This window comes from Gadus chalcogrammus, chromosome 18 (assembly GCF_026213295.1).
Source record: "Gadus chalcogrammus isolate NIFS_2021 chromosome 18, NIFS_Gcha_1.0, whole genome shotgun sequence".
Classification (NCBI taxonomy): domain Eukaryota; kingdom Metazoa; phylum Chordata; class Actinopteri; order Gadiformes; family Gadidae; genus Gadus; species Gadus chalcogrammus.
The window spans coordinates 18941972-18962911 of record NC_079429.1 but is presented as its reverse complement, the minus strand read 5'-3'; the positions used below and the strand labels follow the sequence as shown (position 1 = coordinate 18962911).

General features: G+C 47.6%; 1 protein-coding gene across 3 annotated transcripts in view; it reads left to right on the top strand.

The window, feature by feature from the left end:
• Positions 1 to 20940, top strand: part of LOC130371522 (regulator of G-protein signaling 7-like) — a 28448-nt gene that overhangs the window by 3322 nt on the left and 4186 nt on the right. For all 3 annotated transcript variants that reach the window (XM_056577329.1, XM_056577326.1, XM_056577328.1), the window contains exons 3-14: positions 9143 to 9239; positions 14663 to 14713; positions 15504 to 15610; positions 15810 to 15861; positions 17251 to 17315; positions 18466 to 18542; positions 18635 to 18716; positions 19411 to 19485; positions 19816 to 19914; positions 20073 to 20134; positions 20302 to 20412; positions 20755 to 20880. In XM_056577329.1, the coding sequence (XP_056433304.1) occupies positions 9143 to 9239; positions 14663 to 14713; positions 15504 to 15610; positions 15810 to 15861; positions 17251 to 17315; positions 18466 to 18542; positions 18635 to 18716; positions 19411 to 19485; positions 19816 to 19914; positions 20073 to 20134; positions 20302 to 20412; positions 20755 to 20880 (1004 nt within the window). The remainder of the gene's footprint in view (positions 1 to 9142; positions 9240 to 14662; positions 14714 to 15503; positions 15611 to 15809; positions 15862 to 17250; positions 17316 to 18465; positions 18543 to 18634; positions 18717 to 19410; positions 19486 to 19815; positions 19915 to 20072; positions 20135 to 20301; positions 20413 to 20754; positions 20881 to 20940) is intronic.

Genomic DNA, 20940 nt, shown 5'->3' with positions numbered 1-20940 from the left:
AAGAGAGAAAAAAGTGAGTCTGTAAAGACTCCGGCTCTAATCCGTGCTTCATGGAACCCATGAAAAGGAAAAGAAAAACCAGAGCAACACGGTTTCCATTAGGTCCGCTACCACCGGGGACGGAGCTACGGAATGCCATACTGGCAAACAAAACCACCTGACAATTGGCGGGCCAATAGAACAACCCCCTAGCCTGTTTTTCATTTGAAAAAAGGTGGGAGAGTACTGGTAGTCAAGTCCAACTCGCCAGCCGGCGAGAGGAAATCCAACCACGCCACTTTAAAGAACATGTCTATATTCTTAAGCCGTAAAAGGGGTCCCGGACTCCAGCACAGAGTTGCCGAGTGAGCCCCTGGACATGTCTAACATGTAAAAACGGACAAAGGGGCCGGGGGAAGACCAAGACGCAGCCGCGCAGATGTCTTTACCGAAACGCCCTTGAGTATAGCCGTTGGAGCGTCCACGCTCTGTGTGGAGTGAGCTTTAACGCCCAACGGTGGCGCCAAGCCCTGCCGAGAGTAGGCTAAGCAAACACCCTCACATACCCAGCGAGAAAACCGCTGCTTAGAGAGAGCGCGGCCCCTGCTAGCGTCGCTATAACACACAAACAACTGTTGTGTGGAGCGGAACGCGGCCAAGCGATTCACGTACATAGCCAATGCCCGAACCGGGCACAGGAGATGCAACTCCGCCTCTGCCTCACTAGAATGAGGCGGGGGGTGAAAAGCCTTAAGCACAATATCCCTCGACCGAAAATAACTATTAATGTTCTTCGGGAGGAACGCAGGATTAGATCTGAGCAACGCGAAGGAGCTGTCCTCGTTTAGCAACAAGCAACTCGGGCTGACAGACCGCTTGGCAGAAACCAAGGCCAACAAGAGCGCCGTCTTAAAGGACAGGGCATCCAAAGGGGCCTGAGAAAGAGGCTCGAAAGGATCCCTGGACAATCCGCGCAACACAGTGGGGAGATCCAAGCGTGGTGTAAGCACGCGTGAAACAGGCCTAACCCGTCTAGCCCCACGCAAGAATCTCTTGACCAGTGGATGGCTGAAGATCGGTCCACCATCACAGCCTGCATGGCCAGCCGAAACGGCTGCCGCATAGACCTTGATAGTGGAGAATGCCAAACCTTTCTCCAATAAGTTTTGCAGAAACGAAAGCACGCTTACCACCTCGCATTGAGATGGGACATCTTGGTTCCTCTCACACCAATTAGAGAAGGCGCACCACTTCGCCGCATAGAGGGAAGAAGTAGAAGGCGCACGAGCACTCTGAATAGTGTTGATAACCGTCTCAGGCAAACCTTTGCCCTGCAGGATCAACCTCTCGCCAAACCAACAGCCGTCCCGAGACATCGGGCGGGTGGTGCACCGTCCCGTGGGCCTGTGAAAGCGCATCCGGCCTGAACGGTACTGGCCACGGCGCCGACCGCGAGAGCGCGGCCAGCTCTGGAAACCACAGAGCTGAACGGTTCTCCGGGGCCACTAATATCAGGGACAGTCTCTCCTGTCTGACCCGTTCCAGAAGAGGAAGGATCAGCTGGAGCGGGGGAAACGCATACAAGAGAGCCCGCGGCCAAGGTGTGTGTGCCAACGCATCTACCCCCAACGGGGGGAGATCCCGAGGGCTGAGGGAGAACCACCACCTGCAGTGCGTGTTTGTGGTGGGATTTCTAATAACAACTTATCTAATTCACTTACTAGCTATAAGCAAAGAGGAATCGGAGAGTCCAGGTCAAGTATAGATGGAGAGTTTATTGCCACCCGTAAATGAGAGACAACAAAGCCGAATGGTATTCGCGAATACACACTTTCTGGGTCATACTGTGTGGATGTCAGCATATTCTCATGTCTTCCGGATCCCAATGTGACCTTAGAACATATATTATCCTTATACAAACAGAGATGATGCACACGTGTGAATGTAAGCATTGTCTTCAGAGAGTACATCAAAATGGGAGTAGACTGGACTCTCTTACTGGTGTGACACATCAGATGGGAATGGACTGGACTCACTCACTGGTGTCACACGGCACATAACATCTAGGCTAAAGGTGATCAGCTGTTTTCCACTATCAAAGTATCGATATGATATGTAGGCCTAATAATAATCATAGTTTAACATAAAATGTAAGGTTAATTTCTACCACATGTTCTCCCTGGACGCGAAGATGTCCACCTGCGCCGTCCCGAAACTCGGCCAGATCAGTCTGACAATGTCGGGATGTAACCGCCACTCGTCTCGGCGGGGACCGCCTGGAGACATGAGGTCCGCCCCAAAGTTCTGGGCGCAAGCGATATGCAGGGCTCTCAGACTGAGGAGATACTGATGAGCCCAAAGCCAGAGCTCGACCGCCTTTCGGTGGAGAGCAGGGGAGCGGAATCCCCCCTGTCTGTTGATGTACGCCGCCGCTGACACCCTGTCTGTCCTGATCAGAACGTGGCGGCCGAGCACCAGGTGAAAGAAATGCAACAGCACTTTCCTCACAGCGTCGAGCTCAAACACATTTATGTGTGCTGCAGGGGGCGTGCGCCACTTGTCTCCGACCGAGTGAGAGAGGCACCTTCCTCCCCAACCCGTCAACGAGGCGTCCGTGTAGACCACTACGTAGGACACCACATTGCCCAGGGGAACACCCCTGAGAAGGGCGGAGGGTCTTTTCCAATATTCCAGGTCTGGCGACACCGAACGGGGAACGAGGAGCACCCTGAGCTTGTGTCGCCTGGGGTCCAACCGTTGGAGAGCAAAACACAGCTGGAGTCTGCGCATAAAAAGCAGACCCAGGGGGACCACGGGGTGGGCAGCTGCCATCAGCCCTAACAGGCGCATGGTGGACAGTGCGGTCACGTTTCTGCGAACGCGAAAACGGGAGAGCGCCGACAGGATGGCGTCTCGCCGAGGAGGCGAAAGCATCGCCGTCATGGTGGCTGAGTCTAGGCAAAGCCCCAAGTAGTCTGTCTGCCGGCTGGGGAGCGGGAAGCTCTTCTCCCAGTTGATGGCAAAACCCAGGAAGGAGAGATGGTTTATCACCAACATGGTGTCCCTTCTCGCGGTCTCTTCTGAGTTGCTCAGAATAAGCAGGTCGTCTAGGTAGAAGAGAATCCTCTTTCCCTTACGCCTGAGCGGTTCCAACGGCGTCTCCACACACTTTGAGAAGGTGCGCGGAGCCAGGGACTAGCCGAACGGCAGACACTGGTACTCGTACGCCATCCCCATAAAGGCAAAGCGGAGAAACTTCGCTTCGGAAGTAAGCATCCTTGAGATCCAGGGATGTGAACCAATCGCCCTCTCTCACACACCAGAACAGCGCTCCGACAGTGAGCATTCTGAACTTCCTCGTGGCAACGAATCTGTTGAACACGCGAAGATCCAGAATAGGTCTCTTTTCCCCTGACTTCTTGGAAACCAGGAAGTAGCGGGAATAAAACCCTAGGTGAGACTCGTGGGGGGAACGACAGTGATGGCCCCCTTCACCAAGAGACCAGTGCCACCTCTGCTGCCAGAGCCGTGCTCGCAGCCGGACTGTATGGGATGGCCCCATCTGGGAGGAGGCTCAGCGAGCGTAGGAGACGTACCAGAACCAGCCGCTGTAAAAACAACGAGCTGTCTAGACGTCGCGCTCGTGCCCGCTGAACAGGGAGCGAGCCGTCCGGCCGCCGCACCTGTGCGCATGCGCTGTCCGCAGGCTGTAGCGACAGCGCGCGGACCCGTCTCCTCACCTCCCACAAACTGTTGAAGGGATGTAGAGGGGATAATGTGGGGAACCAGGAGACCGGTACAAGCGGCCGTATCCACGGGCTCGTGCAACGTGTCTCTGATCCGTCCACGAGGCTCCAAGGGACGCCGCTTCTTAGAAGCAGGTGAACCAGAGGCCATGTGAACACGCTGTCCGACCACCACCCTACAGCCACCGGGCTGAGGGGGGAAAGAGGCAACATGGAGGAACGCACCACAAGCGTAGGACGCAGGTGGCCTAAGGAATATTGCTCTTTAGGTACCATGTACTGCTGTTCGGCCGAACGGTCTTTACTTTTTTCTTTATTGGGGAAGGAAAAAGTAGGAGCAAGCTTCCGGAACTTCCCGGTCCGTGGCGCTGCTCTCCCCGTCTGCGGCGGCGGCGGCTTCGGCGGCTGCTGCGGCTGCGGCACCGGGACTGGAGTTGGAGGTGGCCCCCCGGAACGTTGGGACTGGCCTGGACCCCGCTTCCTCCCGGCCTGCTGGTGGGAGGAGCCCGTGAGAATCGCCCCGAACCGGGAACGATTCTCACGGACAGACTGCTGGTGCGCGAGAACCTCGGAGAACCGGGGACCAAATAGGCCATCCGGCGCTAATGGACCCTGGACGAGGCTGGCCCGCTCTCGTTCCGGCACCGCAGTGTGGGAGAGCCATATGACCCTTTGTATCATGGTCGCCCATGCCATATGCCGCCTGGCCGAAACGGCTATCGGCTGGCATAGCTGGAGGATGGCGCTGGAAAAGCGGGAAACCGCCAGCCATCTCGCGGCTTCCTCCGGGCCGTAGGCCTCCCTGTCAGCCGACAAGGAGACCATGGCAGAGGAGAGCAGGGCGATGTTGTTGACCGCCGCCGCGGATTGAGAGGCACAAACGAACACCCTGTCCATTAGGCCGACAATCAGCTTCTGGAGGCGGTCGGGGGGCAGCGGCTTTTCGTTAGGGCGCCATCTGGCGCCCGGACAGAGAAGCGCTGCCAGGGGAGGCTCCAGGCGAGGGATCCCCCTAGCCTGAGTATCGGCCCACCCCTCCGCGTTGGTGAAATCCGTGTAGGATTTCACCCGGGCCTTCAGGGTAGAAGGGTCCCCACCGGCAGCAGTGAACAAGTGCTGCACAGGCGGGAACAAGGGGCACTGGGTAACCCGTCGGGAAGCAGATGAGGTGCGAAAGCACTCGCCCTGCATATCATCAGATACGGGGCCGGCATGGGAATCCCCTTGATGGCCGCCGCCTCACCCATGATCTCCCCGAAGAGATCGGCCATCCGGCGCGGTCTCTCGTGTTGCACGGCGGTGGCGGTTGAAACCTGGGAGCGGGAAAAACCGGACGCCGAGTCGCCGTAGACGTCGTCCATGGAGGCGTCGGCGTCTGCGTCGATGATGCCATCGTTGTCGTCAGGGCCGGCCCTGAACAGGTCGATGGCGTCAGCCAGGTCCACCGCAGGGGAAAAGAAGAGATGCCTGGAGAGGATCCCCTCTTCAGGCAGCTCTCGGCAGGCAACACAGGAGACGGAGGCCGCCATAGCAGCCGCGGCGTGGTCGGCGCCGAGGCACAGAAAACACGGGAAGGGCCCGTCACCCGGTGCCAGGGAGGCGGGACAGGAGGCGCATAGGAGTCCTGAAAAGGATCTAGCTCCAGGAGCGCTCTCAGTTGGCCCTGAAAAGGGCCGTTTGTCCGCGGCCTCGCCCGAGCTGCTGCCACAGGCTTGGGAGATCCGTGTTGAAGTCATCTTCTTCTTACTTTGTATTGTTCTCAATTCTCGCTGATAAGCACAAGTGCTGAAAGAAAAGGGATGATGAGCGACGGTATACACGCGTTATATAGACACGATACCGTGGGAAATGTGGGCGGTGCCCACGCTGATTGGTGCATAGTTTGAATTTTCAGAAGCCTAGACGGCGTAGCCTACATGAAATAGAACTTCCTCTGTTACTCCGTAAATAAATATCTGAACTACCTTAGTGTTTCTCCTGAGTAAAACCAGTCCATCCACAAGGCATCTTTCCAGGTATCTCTTCTCCAGAAGCCATTTGGTTCTGCGATTGCTTGTGCCGAGAATGACCCTAAAGGATGGGCTCTAAGGCCCAATCCCATTTCTACCCCTTACCCCTTCCCCTTACCCCTTCAAAACAAGGGGGAGGGGTAAGGGGGAGGGGTAAGGGTAAGGGGTAGAAATGGGATTGGGCCTATGTGTTCCAGAGTGTTGACTGAGGGGAGGACTGATACTGCACTGTTCTCTGGACATGCCATTGATGAGGGCGAGTCACAGAGGGCGGGAGCGGGGCCCAGGTGGCTCATGCATCTAGTAATGCTGTCCCCCGGAGCACCCCTCTGAGAGCGAGGGACACACCCAGCGGGGGTTGGAGCCGGATTATATCTCAGCAGAGCGGAGGTGGGGGCATTCACCTGTTTGGTCTACCGATTCCTGACGTTGACAGCAGGTTGAATATAGAAGGTGTCGGTGTTCTCCCTTCACACCTCTGCTGTGTGTTTCTGATTAACCTGGTGTTTCTTTTTGACCCTGATGAAATGAAGACAATGTCATTTTCTTTATCTCTAAAAAGCTGTTTAAGAGTCAGTGAGATTTCTCACTCCATATTATTCAATTTTCGGACAGGCTCTAAAGCTGTATTGCAATTAGTTTTCCTCAAGTTTCAGTCGTTTTTAAATGGCCATGACATCATCATCGTCGGCCAATGCATATATTTTCAACATGACAAAATCGGCCAATATTATGGGCCAGCCAATGATATTTGAGCTGTTTGAGCTAGCCCCCGCCCATTTTCAAATGCTGTCTGTCCGACTCCTCATAGACCCTCTACTCTCTTCATTTAGGTTTGGAGATTTGTTGCTATCCAGGCTTCCTTGTTTCTTGCCCAGAGCCCTCCCACTCGCTTCTTTCCGGTGTTGGGCCAGAAGGTTATATTGATGTTACCTGGTAACACAGAACTTCCACTAACATGTGTAGCATGTGTTTTTGGGTCGAGATATCTACCAGGAATCAGATCGATCTATAGCATTAACATGTAACCCGCTACATCACTTTACATTCACAATATGTTTTAGGGTTGGATCCTCTGCATATGTATTATATTTAATGTAGAAGTAAAGAGATAAGGAGCTATTCTGTGTGTCATTTTAGGGTTATTTGATTACCATTTTTTAACTGTGCAATGCACCTTTACTTTACACTAGGGGTGTTCTCGGCTAAGTCGTTTCAGGTTTGCATAATATTAACAATAATAGGCTATAATACTGCTATGAAATCAAGCTTGGTCTGGTCTCTCTGTTCTGTCTGATTACACACCGTATTCACATCATGACAAAACCTGCATCGTTAAATAGACTGTAATTTACTGATATTATGAAATGGAAAAATACAAGGCAAGGCAAGGCAACTTTATTTATATAGTACTTTTCATACACAAGGCACCCTCAAGGTGCTTCACGTATAACCATTGTCATACAATAAAATTAAATAATAGATAAGTAAATGAAAACATAGGCAAAAAATGAAAGAGAATCACTTCACCAGCGCCAATGGTACGAAAGGACCGCTGCTGGTAACATCGTATAAACTTTTTGACATCTTTAAATCTGGCAAACATTTGTTAAATGGTGTTACTTTCGAGGCTAACAAGTTAGTCATGTTGGTAAACGGTCATATCCTGGCTCCTTGTCCTGGGATGTTTAGCTGCTCTTCACATTCTCTATGTCTTATTCTTCACACAATATTCCTCCTTTTACTTCTCAAGCTATATCACACACCCTCATTAACACTTGCACACACGCGCACGCACGCACACGTGCGCATACACACACACACACACACACACGGCAACCACAGCATGACCTAACCTATCCTAAATGCCATGTACACTTCTAGAGCTAAGCTTGGTTTTCATGTGAGGCTGTTTACCCCCGTGTTGTGTTTTCCGATATAATCCCTAATGATGTCAACTCCTTCCGCCCCCTGCTGGGAGCTGAAACCTTTACACACATGATCACTACTACTACAGTCAGGAGCTCTCCACCCATCCCAGTCTGTCACTAGCTCTGTCCCTCCAATTCTATTCATATAATTTCAAGCTTTGCTTCGTTAATCTCTTTCACAGAACTTAAGGACTCAATTCATGATTCCATTATAATTCATTAGTAAATGGGTTCTGCATTGCCATGGAAAGGCAATCTCCTCATCTCTAATGCGTTTGGTTTGTTCATTTATTCATATCAGATTGAGCCTGATTGTACATTGTCAACCCATTCATTATCTACATTTTACTGGAGGTACTATTTAAATGTTAAATTGATGGAGGTAGCTCAGAGGATCTACCTACTGAACCTCCACCCAGCTCAACCTCCACCCAGCTTGTCCAGACAGCCCTGCCACCGCCAGGCCACCTCCACAGGGCAAGGCAGCAGCCCAGGCCCCTGCTCCCAGGGCGGGGGGACAATGCGGTTTGGGGGTGGTTTATTTATGGTTTATTTTGGTTTATTTATTTTAAGTATTGTAACCCTGGAGGGAGTCTGGTTTGAGTTGGGTATGGTAACCCTGGAGGGAGTCTGGTTTGAGTTGGGTATGGTAACCCTGGAGGGAGTCTGGTTTGAGTTGGGTATGGTAACCCTGGAGGGAGTCTGGTTTGAGTTGGGTATGGTAACCCTGGAGGGAGTCTGGTTTGAGTTGGGTATTGTAACCCTGGAGGGAGTCTGGTTTGAGTTGGGTATGGTAACCCTGGAGGGAGTCTGGTTTGAGTTGGGTATGGTAACCCTGGAGGGAGTCTGGTTTGAGTTGGGTATGGTAACCCTGGAGGGAGTCTGGTTTGAGTTGGGTATGGTAACCCTTGCCAGAGTTCTTGGGTGGCAGGGGGGAGTTGTATGCTCCATAAGGTGTTGTGTGTGGGTGTGTAGGTAAAATGAAGCAGCCTCGTGAAGCACATGGAGCAACAGGTTATCATCCTCTACACACTTAAATGAAAAACGGCTTCAACACCACCACCCTAGGTGGTGTAGCAGCCTCCTAGGTGGTGTAGCAGCCTCCTAGGTGGTGTAGCAGCCTCCAAGGTGGAGTGGCGTAGCAGAAGTCACACTAAGCTAAGCTTCCTCCCTCTGTCTGTCTGAGCAGAGAGGACCTCATGGTTGTACATGATACTCATAAGGAAAAATCTTTGGTAAATGATACTGAAATATCTATGGTGCATGATACTCATACTGAAATATCTTTGGTACCTGATACTCATATTGAAATATCTTTGGTACATGATAATGAAATATCTCTGGTACATGATATTCAAACTGAAATATCTTTGGTACCTGATACTCATACGAAAATATCTTTGGTACATGATACCCATACTGAAATATCCTCCGCACATGATAATCATACTGAAATATCTCTGATTCCTGTTTTCAGATGGAAGACGTGGTTGCTCGTATGCAGGAGGAGAAGAATGGAATTCCCATCAGGACTGTGAAGAGTTTTTTATCCAAGATCCCCAGCGTCATATCAGGTAGGGCCTCTTCTGCGCAGCCTCGCTACGCTCATGGTATGGTAATTCATGGGCTCTACAACCTTCATAAGGTCTCTAGTGAGGACAGGAGAGACGGTAACCGTGGTGGAGATAGATTCTGTCACCGAGCCAGCACTGATCATAGTTTGTAGATTCAACTGTCACCAGAACATCACTAGTGATACAGGCTCTAACCCAGGCTCTAACCCTAACACCACATGAATCACAATCTGTTGAAGAAGAAAATAATGTTGTCCACTGTTAATTATTGTGTTGGTTTCATATATAGTTGATGCAATACATTAAGGCTGAATCATAAGACCTAATCACATAACACTAGTCATAACCAGACACATGATCACGGTTATTAGTTGCAGCCTTTAGAGACGGAAGTTGACTTTGCATAAATGTTTTACAGATCGGATTTGAAAACCATAAATAATGTAGTATTTAATAGATTGCCTGTGGTGTATCAAAAATGTTTGTGTGCAAGCGAAGATCAATTGCTATTTTCCCATTGATGGCCATCATTGCAAATCGCATGCATGCAATACAAATACTGGAAACGTTTAACCACCACAGGCTGTTCAGGCCAGCAGGGTACTCACTCAGAGTTTAAGATTCTCCTATAATGTGTAACAGGCAAGGCCGTTTATGGCTATGAGTGGTACAAGCGACTGCTTAAGCACCCCCCCCTTTGTTTGATTTTTGTTAAATAATTTATATTTGTCAGTGGTTTGTCAAATTGTTCAGTGGTTTGGATCCATGGATCAATCTCTAAATGTATACAAATAGAGCTTCTGTGCAACAATACTGCAAGAGTTATTCTACAGGAATAAAATAATAATAATAATAATAATAATAATAATAATAATAATAATAATAATAATTTATAGGATTTATATAGAACTTTTTTTCTGGAGGTCACTCAAAGTAACTTATCGTCATAGAGAATACCTATAGAAAAGAAAAACAAGAAAACAAAATACAGAAAATCTCAAAATAAGGTTTGGGATAGAGCGAGGTGATATGGGTGGGGATGCTTCTTGAAGAGGTGGGTTTTAAGTTGACTTTTGAATTAGGTTATTTTTTATGGCAGATTGGAGGTCTTTTGGAGGTCTGTAAGGTAGAGGGGGGCACGGTTATTGTGGGCTTTGTTGGTGATGAGCAGGATCTTGAAATGAATTCGGTGGTGTATTGGGAGCCAGTGAAGATGTTTGAGGACGGGAGTTATGTGTTCTCTGGAGCGGGTATGGTTGAGTTATCTGGCAGCAGAGTTCTGAACCTACTGGAATTCCACTCCTGTTTCTGAAGTGGAGGAGGAGAAAGTTAGCCTGGCACCGCCCACCTACCTACTTCCACTCAATTTTCATTTCATCTCAGTACTAGGTCTGGGTCTGCTTCATATGCATGGGTTCCTTGGAAGCCAGATTTTGGTCGGTCCAATCAGCGAACAGAGGGAGTGGCTGAGAACGATGACATCGAGGTTGCGCGCCAGTTTCAGTTGTAGTCAGAGGAAGACCAGGAAGACAATGGAGAAGGATACGAGAGAAGCTATTCGGTCTGTTGTGGGATCGCTGCCGAATATCGATCAATTAAAGGTGGAGCAAGAACAAGCTTTGCAGAGTTTTGTTGGTGGCCATGATGTTGTGGCGCTTCTCCCCACCGGGTTCGGGAAAAGTTAGATTCTCCAGCTGGCTCCGTTAGTGGTGAAGGAGCCGGTCCCGTCGCATGACACACGTCACGACCAAACGCTATGCGATTGGTTATGGCAGATCCAGAGTGGCACTGGGCAGATCCAATCTTTTTAAAACTTCAACAGACACCCGCCTCCAAGTGAGTGAACTTTTGTCAATTGGGAAGTTCCAGACCTTCTGTACAAATGAAATGAAGTACGATGGTCTGGTAGGACCAGGGTAGGAGAGAGTGGGTCGAAGACAAAGATGTTACAGAGGTGGTAATGGAAGGATTAGAGGATTGGATTGATGGATGGGGAGGAGACCAGAGAAAGAGGATCAGAGACTGGAGAAAGAGGATCAGAGACCAGAGAAAGAGGATCAGAGACCAGAGAAAGAGGATCAGAGACCGGAGAAAGAGGATCAGAGACCGGAGAAAGAGGATCAGAGACCAGAGAAAGAGGATCAGAGACCAGAGAAAGAGGATCAGAGACCAGAGAAAGAGGATCAGAGACAAGAGAAAGAGGATCAGAGACCAGAGAAAGAGGATCAGAGACCAGAGAAAGAGGATCAGAGACCCGAGAAAGAGGATCAGAGACCAGAGAAAGAGGATCAGAGACCAGAGAAAGAGGATCAGAGACCTGAGAAAGAGGATCAGAGACCAGAGAAAGAGGATCAGAGACCGGAGAAGGGGATCAGAGACCGGAGAAAGAGGATCAGAGACCTGAGAAAGAGGATCAGAGACCAGAGAAAGAGGATCAGAGACCAGAGAAAGAGGATCAGAGACCAGAGAAAGACGATCAGGATGGAGAGGATACAGGATGGGCCGACAGATGTACCGGTGCACAAATGGATTAACATGAGCAGGTATTAATGGCTTGGGTCGAGGTGTGTGTGTGTGTGTGTGTGTGTGTGTGTGTGTGTGTGTGTTAGGGCTGTCAATCCTCCCCTCAAATCATATTCGAATTTCTAATGCTTCTTATGTTGAATATTCGAATAATATTCGAATATTAAATTATTTTTTATTTATTTTTTTATATCATTATATACACCGATACCATCTTATTATTAAGCCTACGTCCCGCGTCCACTAGAGGGCACGTCAACCAAATCTGTTATGTAACATTTGCAACAAGTTTTACCAAATCAATACAAAACTTATATAAATAGGTAAGATATAACGCCAGAAATATTCAAGCAATGATGTTTAATGAAGAAGCTCGGCAACATTCTCGGCAGTGTGGCTTTTTTTTAATTCTGTCGTTTGGAGAACGATATCCTTCATTTCCCAGTCTATGAAATGTGCCGTGACCGTCACATATGAGTCCGTGGCCACTGATTTCCATCCATCTGTGGTTAGGGCGATCGATTGTCCACTAATAATTTCACGGATGTTTTCTTTAGTGGTATCATACAGCTTTACAATTCTGTTGGTAATTGTCCCACGAGAGGGAACGTGTACCGTGGCTCAATCTCGCGGATGAACTCCTTAAACCCGTCCCCCTGCGAGATGTTAACTGGCCTCATATCTTTGCAGATAAACTCAGTCAGCTTTTTCGTTATTGTCTCTTGCCGCCAGGCTGGCCGACAACGACATGAGGAGGGAGGCAAAAACGATGTTATTCTTGGCTGTTTTGACCGTGGCTCTTCCTCAGCCGCTAACTGTTCTGCGTACTCGAGTAGTAATGCACTGAATGGAGGTGTGCGCTCATGTTGCTCGTAGTCGAGTGGTACTTTAACGAGGTACAGCATAATTTGCAAATGACGGTTTCTCTGGATGTAATCTTCCCGTTTCTCGATGGAAATCCCAAAAAATTCCACACAGTGCTTTTTAAGTTTTTAGGAGTTATGCTTTCCAGCTCTGTTTCTGCTCGCGAAAAAAAAAAAAAAAGTTCGAACGTTAGTTGCCGCACTCGAATGTTCTCCTATTTTAAAAATTCGAATTATATTCGAATAGCGAAGTTCGTTTTGACAGCCCTAGTGTGTGTGTGTGTGTGTGTGCGTGTGCGTGCGTGCGTGCGTAACATAAGCTACAATCATAACTCCATGCAGAGTTCTGCATGGATGCAGGTAGCCTCAACTACCTGTGGTCAGCAACACACACGCAGCCAGGCAGGCACGCACATGGCTTTTTCAATCTTCAAATTTTATACTTTTCATTATTTCTTGAGCATCTTGAGTCCTCTGGGCCCCTGAGGATCTCAGGGCCCCCACGGCCCTAGCTCTCTCCCTCTTGCTGTGCTCCGTTCTCCTGTCTCCTGTCCCAGCCTCCTAGCTTCTTGTTTCTGGGGTCTAAATCGGCAGTCTGCTTTCTTCTTCCTCTAGTCCTTTTGGTTTGCTCCAGGGAGCTGAAGCCTGGTCCTGGCATCAGGTGGGCTCAAAGAGGCGCTACGTTGACGTGGAGCTATCGTGCCAAAGGAGTAGATCTCAGCCTGTCTCACAGCTGCAGCGTTCTCACTGAATCCTGAACCATCTCTGAATATGTTGCCGCCAATAGCCCTTTAGGCACAAAAGGATCTGAAAATAGGTGAAAAATTCCCACATTTTTCCTTTCCGTTGGTTTTCCGGCTTTTTTTAGTCGACGTGGCATCAATAGTTTCCTTTTGGATTCCAACTTTCTCAGAATAAGTGTTATAAAACAGGGAAGAACTACCTCAAAAACAAATGTCCCCTGATGTATGAAAGAATGCACAACCATGTACAGTATCATAGCCCCCTCATCTGCAAACTGCCCTTGACTACACTGTCTTACACTTGGATTAAAGAAAAATTCCAGCATCACTGCAAAGTCTGAATACATAGGATGTTTCATAGAAGCACAGAGTTTGCTCGTCTTCATGGGTGAGTAGAGGAGAGAAGGGGGGGCTCAGTGGGAGAAATACAGGGGGCCGAACACCCCTGGTTGACACCTGAGACACCCTGAAAGCCTCAGCTACAACGGGGGGATGGGGGATGTCATGAATTGGCGAGGATTTGTGGTGTCGTAATATCATCAAATAGTGACAGCAAGAAGAGTTAACAAAACAATGTGATGATCCGCATCATCATACGTCTTAATGAACATCTCTCTCTTCATTACTGTCTGCAGCGCCTCCTACATCCCAGAACTAAAAGCTGCTATACCCTGCGCTGTGGACTGTGGCCGTGGAAATATTATTTTTTGATAATTGCTAGATGAAGTCGTTGTTGGCAAACATGTAAAAAATGAAAGAACAGAAAAAGTTCATTATTAAGTCATTTTGGATTTTAGAAATAATAGTAACGAGGGGTATGCCTGTAGTCAGCTGTGAGGTCACAGAGGTTGGGGACCCCTACCCTACCATACTGAATATCAGTATGGTAGGGTCTTATTTTCATGGGATTACACTCTGATTATTATTACACTTTTCTGCCAAGTCTGTTGCACTAGATGCCAATCAATTCTACACACTGTTCCTTTAATATACTTATAATATGATGGAATAGAATAGAATATAAAAATAAACACAAGCTATCTATGTTGAGTGGATACAACCCCCAGTGAGATGGTCATTTTACATTTTTAGTTCCTTTTGTCCATCACTTTAAAAACATTTATATAATATACATATTTCAGGTCAACCTGACACTGAGATGAATAGATGTCCCCATCCCTGCACTCAGAAGTGTTCTCTCCATGATGTTCTGCCAATAGAAAACAGTGGTGGTGCTGGGGAAATGGATGTTATGAAACAATGTGATGTAACCATTAATACCTGGGTTTTTCAGGGTCAGACATTGTCCAGTGGATGCTTACACATCTAAACATGGAGGATCCAGGTGAGAGACTGTCGACTGTTCCTGTTGTACTGAAGCTGATGTGATGGCTGGTGTTCAGTGACCTGGGGACCAATCAGAGCAGTGTCATTAGTGGAGTGGAATATCAGCCACTCACTCAGAGTCACTCACCATTAAGGCTGGTGACTTGGCGACACGCGCTTTAGCTTTTCCCTATTAATTTTATTAGGATTTATTTTTCAACACTAGTGATGGCTGGATTAACCTGGTGCACACTGACAACTAAATGCACCATAGGTGTGCAACCTGACCCGGAGTCCAATCAGACTCGGCCTAGTGAGGCTGTTTAAACCAGCCGTCAGCCATACATTCCCACAGACCCCCAACACTAAATTGAGGCTTGTGAGAATCACCTGCTGCCCACCCAAGTCTGGTCCCGTCTTGCTGTTTGCATGCAGAGAGATTGGAGTCAGAAGAGGGATTACCCCAGTGGCCATTCAACACCATGTGGACTTGAAACCTTTACAGTCACTTCTTCTTAGAACGTTCGCATCCAAACAGTATGCTTTTGCTTATCTTTTCACTGGCAAACGTTAATTAAAACTCATTTGAAGCAAATACGGTGAAAAGCCCTATTCATCCAGATTTGAATTTGTCTGCCATAGGACTTTAGATTATTTCTCTAAATTCTGATTTGTGAGACTACTTTCTGTACGTACAGAAATGTAGTTAAACGGGATGTAATTGTATCTCTCTCTCTCTCTCTCTCTCTCTCTCTCTCTCTCTCTCTCTCTCTCTCTCTCTCTCTCTCTCTCTCTCTCTCTCTCTCTAGTCGAGGCTCTTCATCTGGGAACGTTGATGGCTGCTCACGGCTACTTCTTCCCCATCTCTGACCACGTCCTGTCCTTGAAGGACGACGGCACCTTCTACCGGTTCCAGGTGAGGCTCGTGTTCCCAGCCCCAACCTGTCCTGATGCAACAGACAGACAGACAGTCGTTCTGTATGGACACCGAGGCCAGCAGAGAGTAGTAAAAAGGAAATAGGAAACTAAAAAGTGTTTGTCCACTAACTCCTTGCTGCCATTCAACTTGTTAGTTTGTTTCTCTCCTCGTCCGTTGGTTCTCTCTCTGCCATCAGACTCCATACTTCTGGCCCTCAAACTGCTGGGAGCCAGAGAACACAGATTATGGTGAGAGACTGCAATGGTTTGTATTGTACTGCAGAATTAGTTTCAATTACACTTTTCATCTACCTTGTATTGAAGTTATAGGTCAGTCACTATGTGAAAGGATTGTATAAAATACTCCATTGAATGGTCAATAAAATCGCCTGCTTTGAACTGTCAACAGACTGGACGGAATGCCACCATTAATAAATATTTGTGTGTACGTATGTATGTGTGTGTGTATATATATCTATATATATATATATATATATATATATATATATATATATATATATATATATATATATATGTGTGTATATGAGTTATACCTCATGTATGTGAGGTATAAAAAACATTAGCAGATGGAAACTGATTTTATTAAAGGCACCCAGTGCAACTTTCGAGGCTTAAAAATAAACATTCAATTTCTAGTCTTTTTTACACGTAGTAAGTTTCAATAACTCCATACCATTACATACCGACATTCAAGCAGCAAAGATGAGACGTTGTTGTGTGGTGAGAACTGATAGAAAATCGATAACAACAACAATGCCGCCATTTTCTTTATTTTTTGTAACCTACAATAAATAAAGCAGGCTTCCAGTCAATGGAAAAATGGCTTCTCCCCACCGGCGATTGTTGTTGTTTACGATTTTCTATCAGTTCTCACCACACAGCGACGTCTCATCTTTGCTCCTTGAATGTCGATATGTAATGGTATGGAGTTATTGAAACTTACTACGTGTAAAAAAGACTAGAAATTGAATGTTTATTTTTCATTGAATGTTTACATAAAGTTGCACTGGGTGCCTTTAATAGGTTGCACGGGAGAAAAACATTTCAACATTCCCAGGGTTTGTTAAGAGTCAGAGGAGAGATAGATTACACTATGTAGATGATTTAAATAATTAAAAACATTGCATGTGTTCTTATTCTACCAATCTACCTTGCTAGATCTTTTCAGTCCCTTTGGCCAGAGACAACCGATACAAACCCAAAGTGAACGTCCCCAAGAGCAAGCTAACAAAGGTCTTCCTTTGAATCGGGTCAGGAGAACAGAAAACACAGCCATGTGTTTAATTGAATAATGATGAATAAAGAAGAGTTTGAAGAGAATGTAATCAAAGAGCCCAGTATCCTCCAGTATCCTCTCTCTCGTAGCTCAGAGGTCAGAGGTCCTCTCCCTCATGGCCCAGAGGTCTCCTCTCGTAGCCCAGAGGTCTCCTCTCGTAGCTCAGAGGTCCTCTCCCTCATGGCCCAGAGGTCTCCTCTCGTAGCCCAGAGGTCTCCTCTCGTAGCTCAGAGGTCCTCTCCCTCATGGCCCAGAGGTCTCCTCTCATAGCCCAGAGGTCTCCTCTCGTAGCTCAGAGGTGTCCTCTCTGTTTCATGTCCTCTCCATGCGGCGGGGCCCAGCCGTCTACCTGTGCAAGAGGACCATGCAGAACAAGGCCAGGCTGGAGCTGGCCGACTACGAAGCGGTAGGCTATCATGTAGCGCGCTGCAAGCCATCTTGCTGCGCGATCTGACAGTAGGCTATGATCCCACCATCTGACGGTAGGCTATGATCCCACCATCTGACAGTAGGCTATGATCCCACCATCTGACAGTAGGCTATGATCCCACCTTCTGACAGTAGGCTATGATCCCACCATCTGACAGTAGGCTATGATCCCACCGTCTGACAGTAGGCTATGATGTGGCAGCCCCCCCTCACCATCTGACAGTAGGCTATGATCCCACCATCTGACAGTAGGCTATAATCCCACCATCTGACGGTAGGCTATGATCCCACCATCTGACAGTAGGCTATGATGTAGCTGCCCCCCCTCACCATCTGACAGTAGGCTATGATGTAGCTGCCCCCCCTCACCATCTGACAGCTCTTCAGCATCATTAGGTCATGTTGGCGGCTTTTGTCTTCTATAGTTCATATATAAAGATACATTTTATCAGAAAGGATATGAAGATATAACTTCATATCTTTCTTATAGTTAATACAGAAAGTAGGGAATATATTAAAAAGTATGCAAAGATATATATTTGAATACAAACACATTCTCATGCAAGATGTTACCTGCATTTCTAATAAATTCACATTCACGATGTCTTGGTAACACAATAAGGATAGAATAATTAATCATTAATCAACATTAGCTAATGCAGAAGTAAGTATCATTTATTTTACTGCTAACTAATGGTCTAGTAATAATTGACTGATGGGGTTCATGTTAACTGTGGCGTTAATTTACAAATTATATGATAGGGTAAGGGTTAACACTAACCCTTACCTTCTAAAAACCCTTACCCTATTCAATCTTGTATAAATAAATACCATACTTAACATGAACGCAACCTTATTAACATCGTTAGTAAATGATTACTAGACCATGAGTTAAAAGTTCGTTACTGTACCCTTCTTTAAATGTGTTACCAATTACCTCTCTCCAGATAGTTTGTATTGAATTTGTTAGAATTGTTCATATTGTTCGCAAGGAATAAATCAGTGTTTGTGTGTGTGTGTGTGTGTGTGTGTGTGTGTGTGTGTGTGTGTGTGTGTGTGTGTGTGTGTGTGTGTGTGTGTGTGTGTGTGTGTGTGTGTGTGTGTGTGTGTGTGTGTGTGTCATTCAGGAGAGTTTAGCTCGACTTCAGAGGGCCTATGCCCGTAAATGGGAGTTCATCTTCATGCAAGCAGAAGCACAAGCTAAGTAGGTCGGACCAACCATCTGCCTTCCCACAAACACAGAGCCGACCTCAGCACGTCACGGAACACATCCTCTCTGCTTCTGCCCCTGCTCAGGGTAGACAAGAAGAGGGACAAGGTGGAGAGGAAGGTTCTGGACAGCCAGGAGAGGGCCTTCTGGGACGTCCACCGGCCTGTGGTGAGAGGCCTTAGCTGGATAATCTCATTCACATCCAGTGTGATGGAAGGAATTGCTAATCAGTGCTGCGAACATGTCTGTGAACTGAGAAATATGTTTTTAACCCTATTATACTTACTTTTTTAAGTCAATTGTCTCAAAAGAACGTAAAAGAAATGTCTGAAAAATGTTTGTGTATGTTCATGAGGTTTTTGGACCTAACCTATTATGTTCGTAATATAATATAAGAGTATCTTGTAGTACTGGACATTGATATCCATTTTAACACACAATGTTACAAGTTACACTTAACAGGTGCCGTAGAGCGCCCCCTAAGGCATGGGGCAGACAACAATCCAACTATCCATTGCATATTTAACAGTACCCTCTGCTAGCTGTACCAATGCTAGTGCAGGTGCTGCTCAATGCAGTCAGTTAAGGCTGATGTATATTAGAGCTACGTTTGTCTGCCTTTGACACGGCTAACATGTCACTCTCCTGTGAGTGACAGGTGAGATGGATTCCCCAAAGGGAACATCTCTTCCCAGAGAAGAGATGCTCTGAACAGATCCTCGAGGCTAATTACAGCCACTAGTTGCTGACGGATGGCTCGGCCATTTCATCCTCAAATGATAGCTTTCTGACCTGCAGCGTTTTAATGGATGCTATTCACGTGAACGTCGTCTCCTCACCCTCTCCTCTTGTTCCCCTCAAGCCGGGCTGCGTCAACACCACAGAGACAGACATCAAGAAATCCTCTCGGATGAAAGAACCGCGTAAAACCAGGAGGGTGAGTCTCAATACTGAACATTTGAAATCCCAAATAATCAGATAATAACCAGCAAAAATATGAGACAAAAAAACTGGGTTGGTTGTTCCACAATATGAATTTTAGGGGACATTTTGTTTCATTTGTTAATTATGTTTCCTTCATTTTTTCCTTTGACCACCTTAACGCCCTCCCTCTGGGGATCTAGAGAGGGAGCCAGACAAGAGAGTAAGAGGGCAGGGTGTTCACACTGCCACCTTAACGCCATCTTTCTCTCTCCTCCTGCCACCTCCCCCCCCATCTTCTGGCGGTGGTCCTCCACCATTGTTCTGTGGGTGGGCGTGGTCCCAGTCAGTGTATGGCTTGCAGAACGACGTTGGCTGTCACAGTCCTGTGAACACTGCTACACCAGAGACCAAAGAGCCAACGAAGGAGGAGCTACGGCAACAGGCAAGGCCCACACTGATACGGGCTCATGGAATAAAGGAACAGAGTTTCCTCATTTGATTAAAGCAATGATAAAGTACGGTACTTGGGACCTTCGGCCTCTTCCCTTCAACCTGACAGCACCTCTATTTACTCTGTTTCCTTTTTTGTGTTTTCATCAGATTCTATGTTGGCAGGCCCAGCTGGAGAGACATCGGTTAAAGATGTCCAAGGCAGCAGACAGGTAACCCCTTTGTTCACCTCAGGGGTCCTCACTGGATCCTGACTCGTCCTTTACTCTCATCATCACAATGTGTTATCAACCTGACAAAGGACAAAAAAACGGCACCATGCATGAACACTGAATGGGCTCAATCCAAAGCCTCTGAACACGTCCTCTGCTCCCCTTAGCCTGATCAGCTACAGCCAGCAGTACACGGAGTACGACCCCTGCTTCACCTCCCCGGAGCCCTCCAACCCCTGGACCTCTGACGACACCACCTGCTGGGAGCTGGAGACCAGGTCACGCCCCCATGAACACGCACTCTACCTCCGCTCAGGAGGAGATCTCTGCGTGCCCAGACCACATGGAGCTCGCTTCTGCTAATATTGTTGTATAATTTAATAAAACCCTTTTCAACTTTATCCACGTGGGATGCAACGCCGTGTGGATGTGGCTCAGGCCTGTCGTTACAGCGTTACAATCAGACGGCTGAGGCATTGCCCAACAAGGAGCCTTTTGGCCCCGTCAAAAGACACGGTGCACATCACAATGACATGTAGAGCACAGGGTCCAGACAATATCCTCATATCATAGCTTGACATTAGTGTGTGTGTGCCAATGTGTCTGTGATGTGTGTGTAGTAAAGAGCCAGGGCAACAGAGAGTGCGGCGATGGGGATTTGGCTTCAACGAGGTTCTGAAGGATCCGGCCGGTCGAGAACAGTTCCTCAAGTTCTTGGAGTCTGAATTCAGCTCAGAGAACCTCAGGTTGGTCATGAAAACAACACTTCAAGACCCTATGCTAGGAGCTAGGATGTGTTAGCCTGG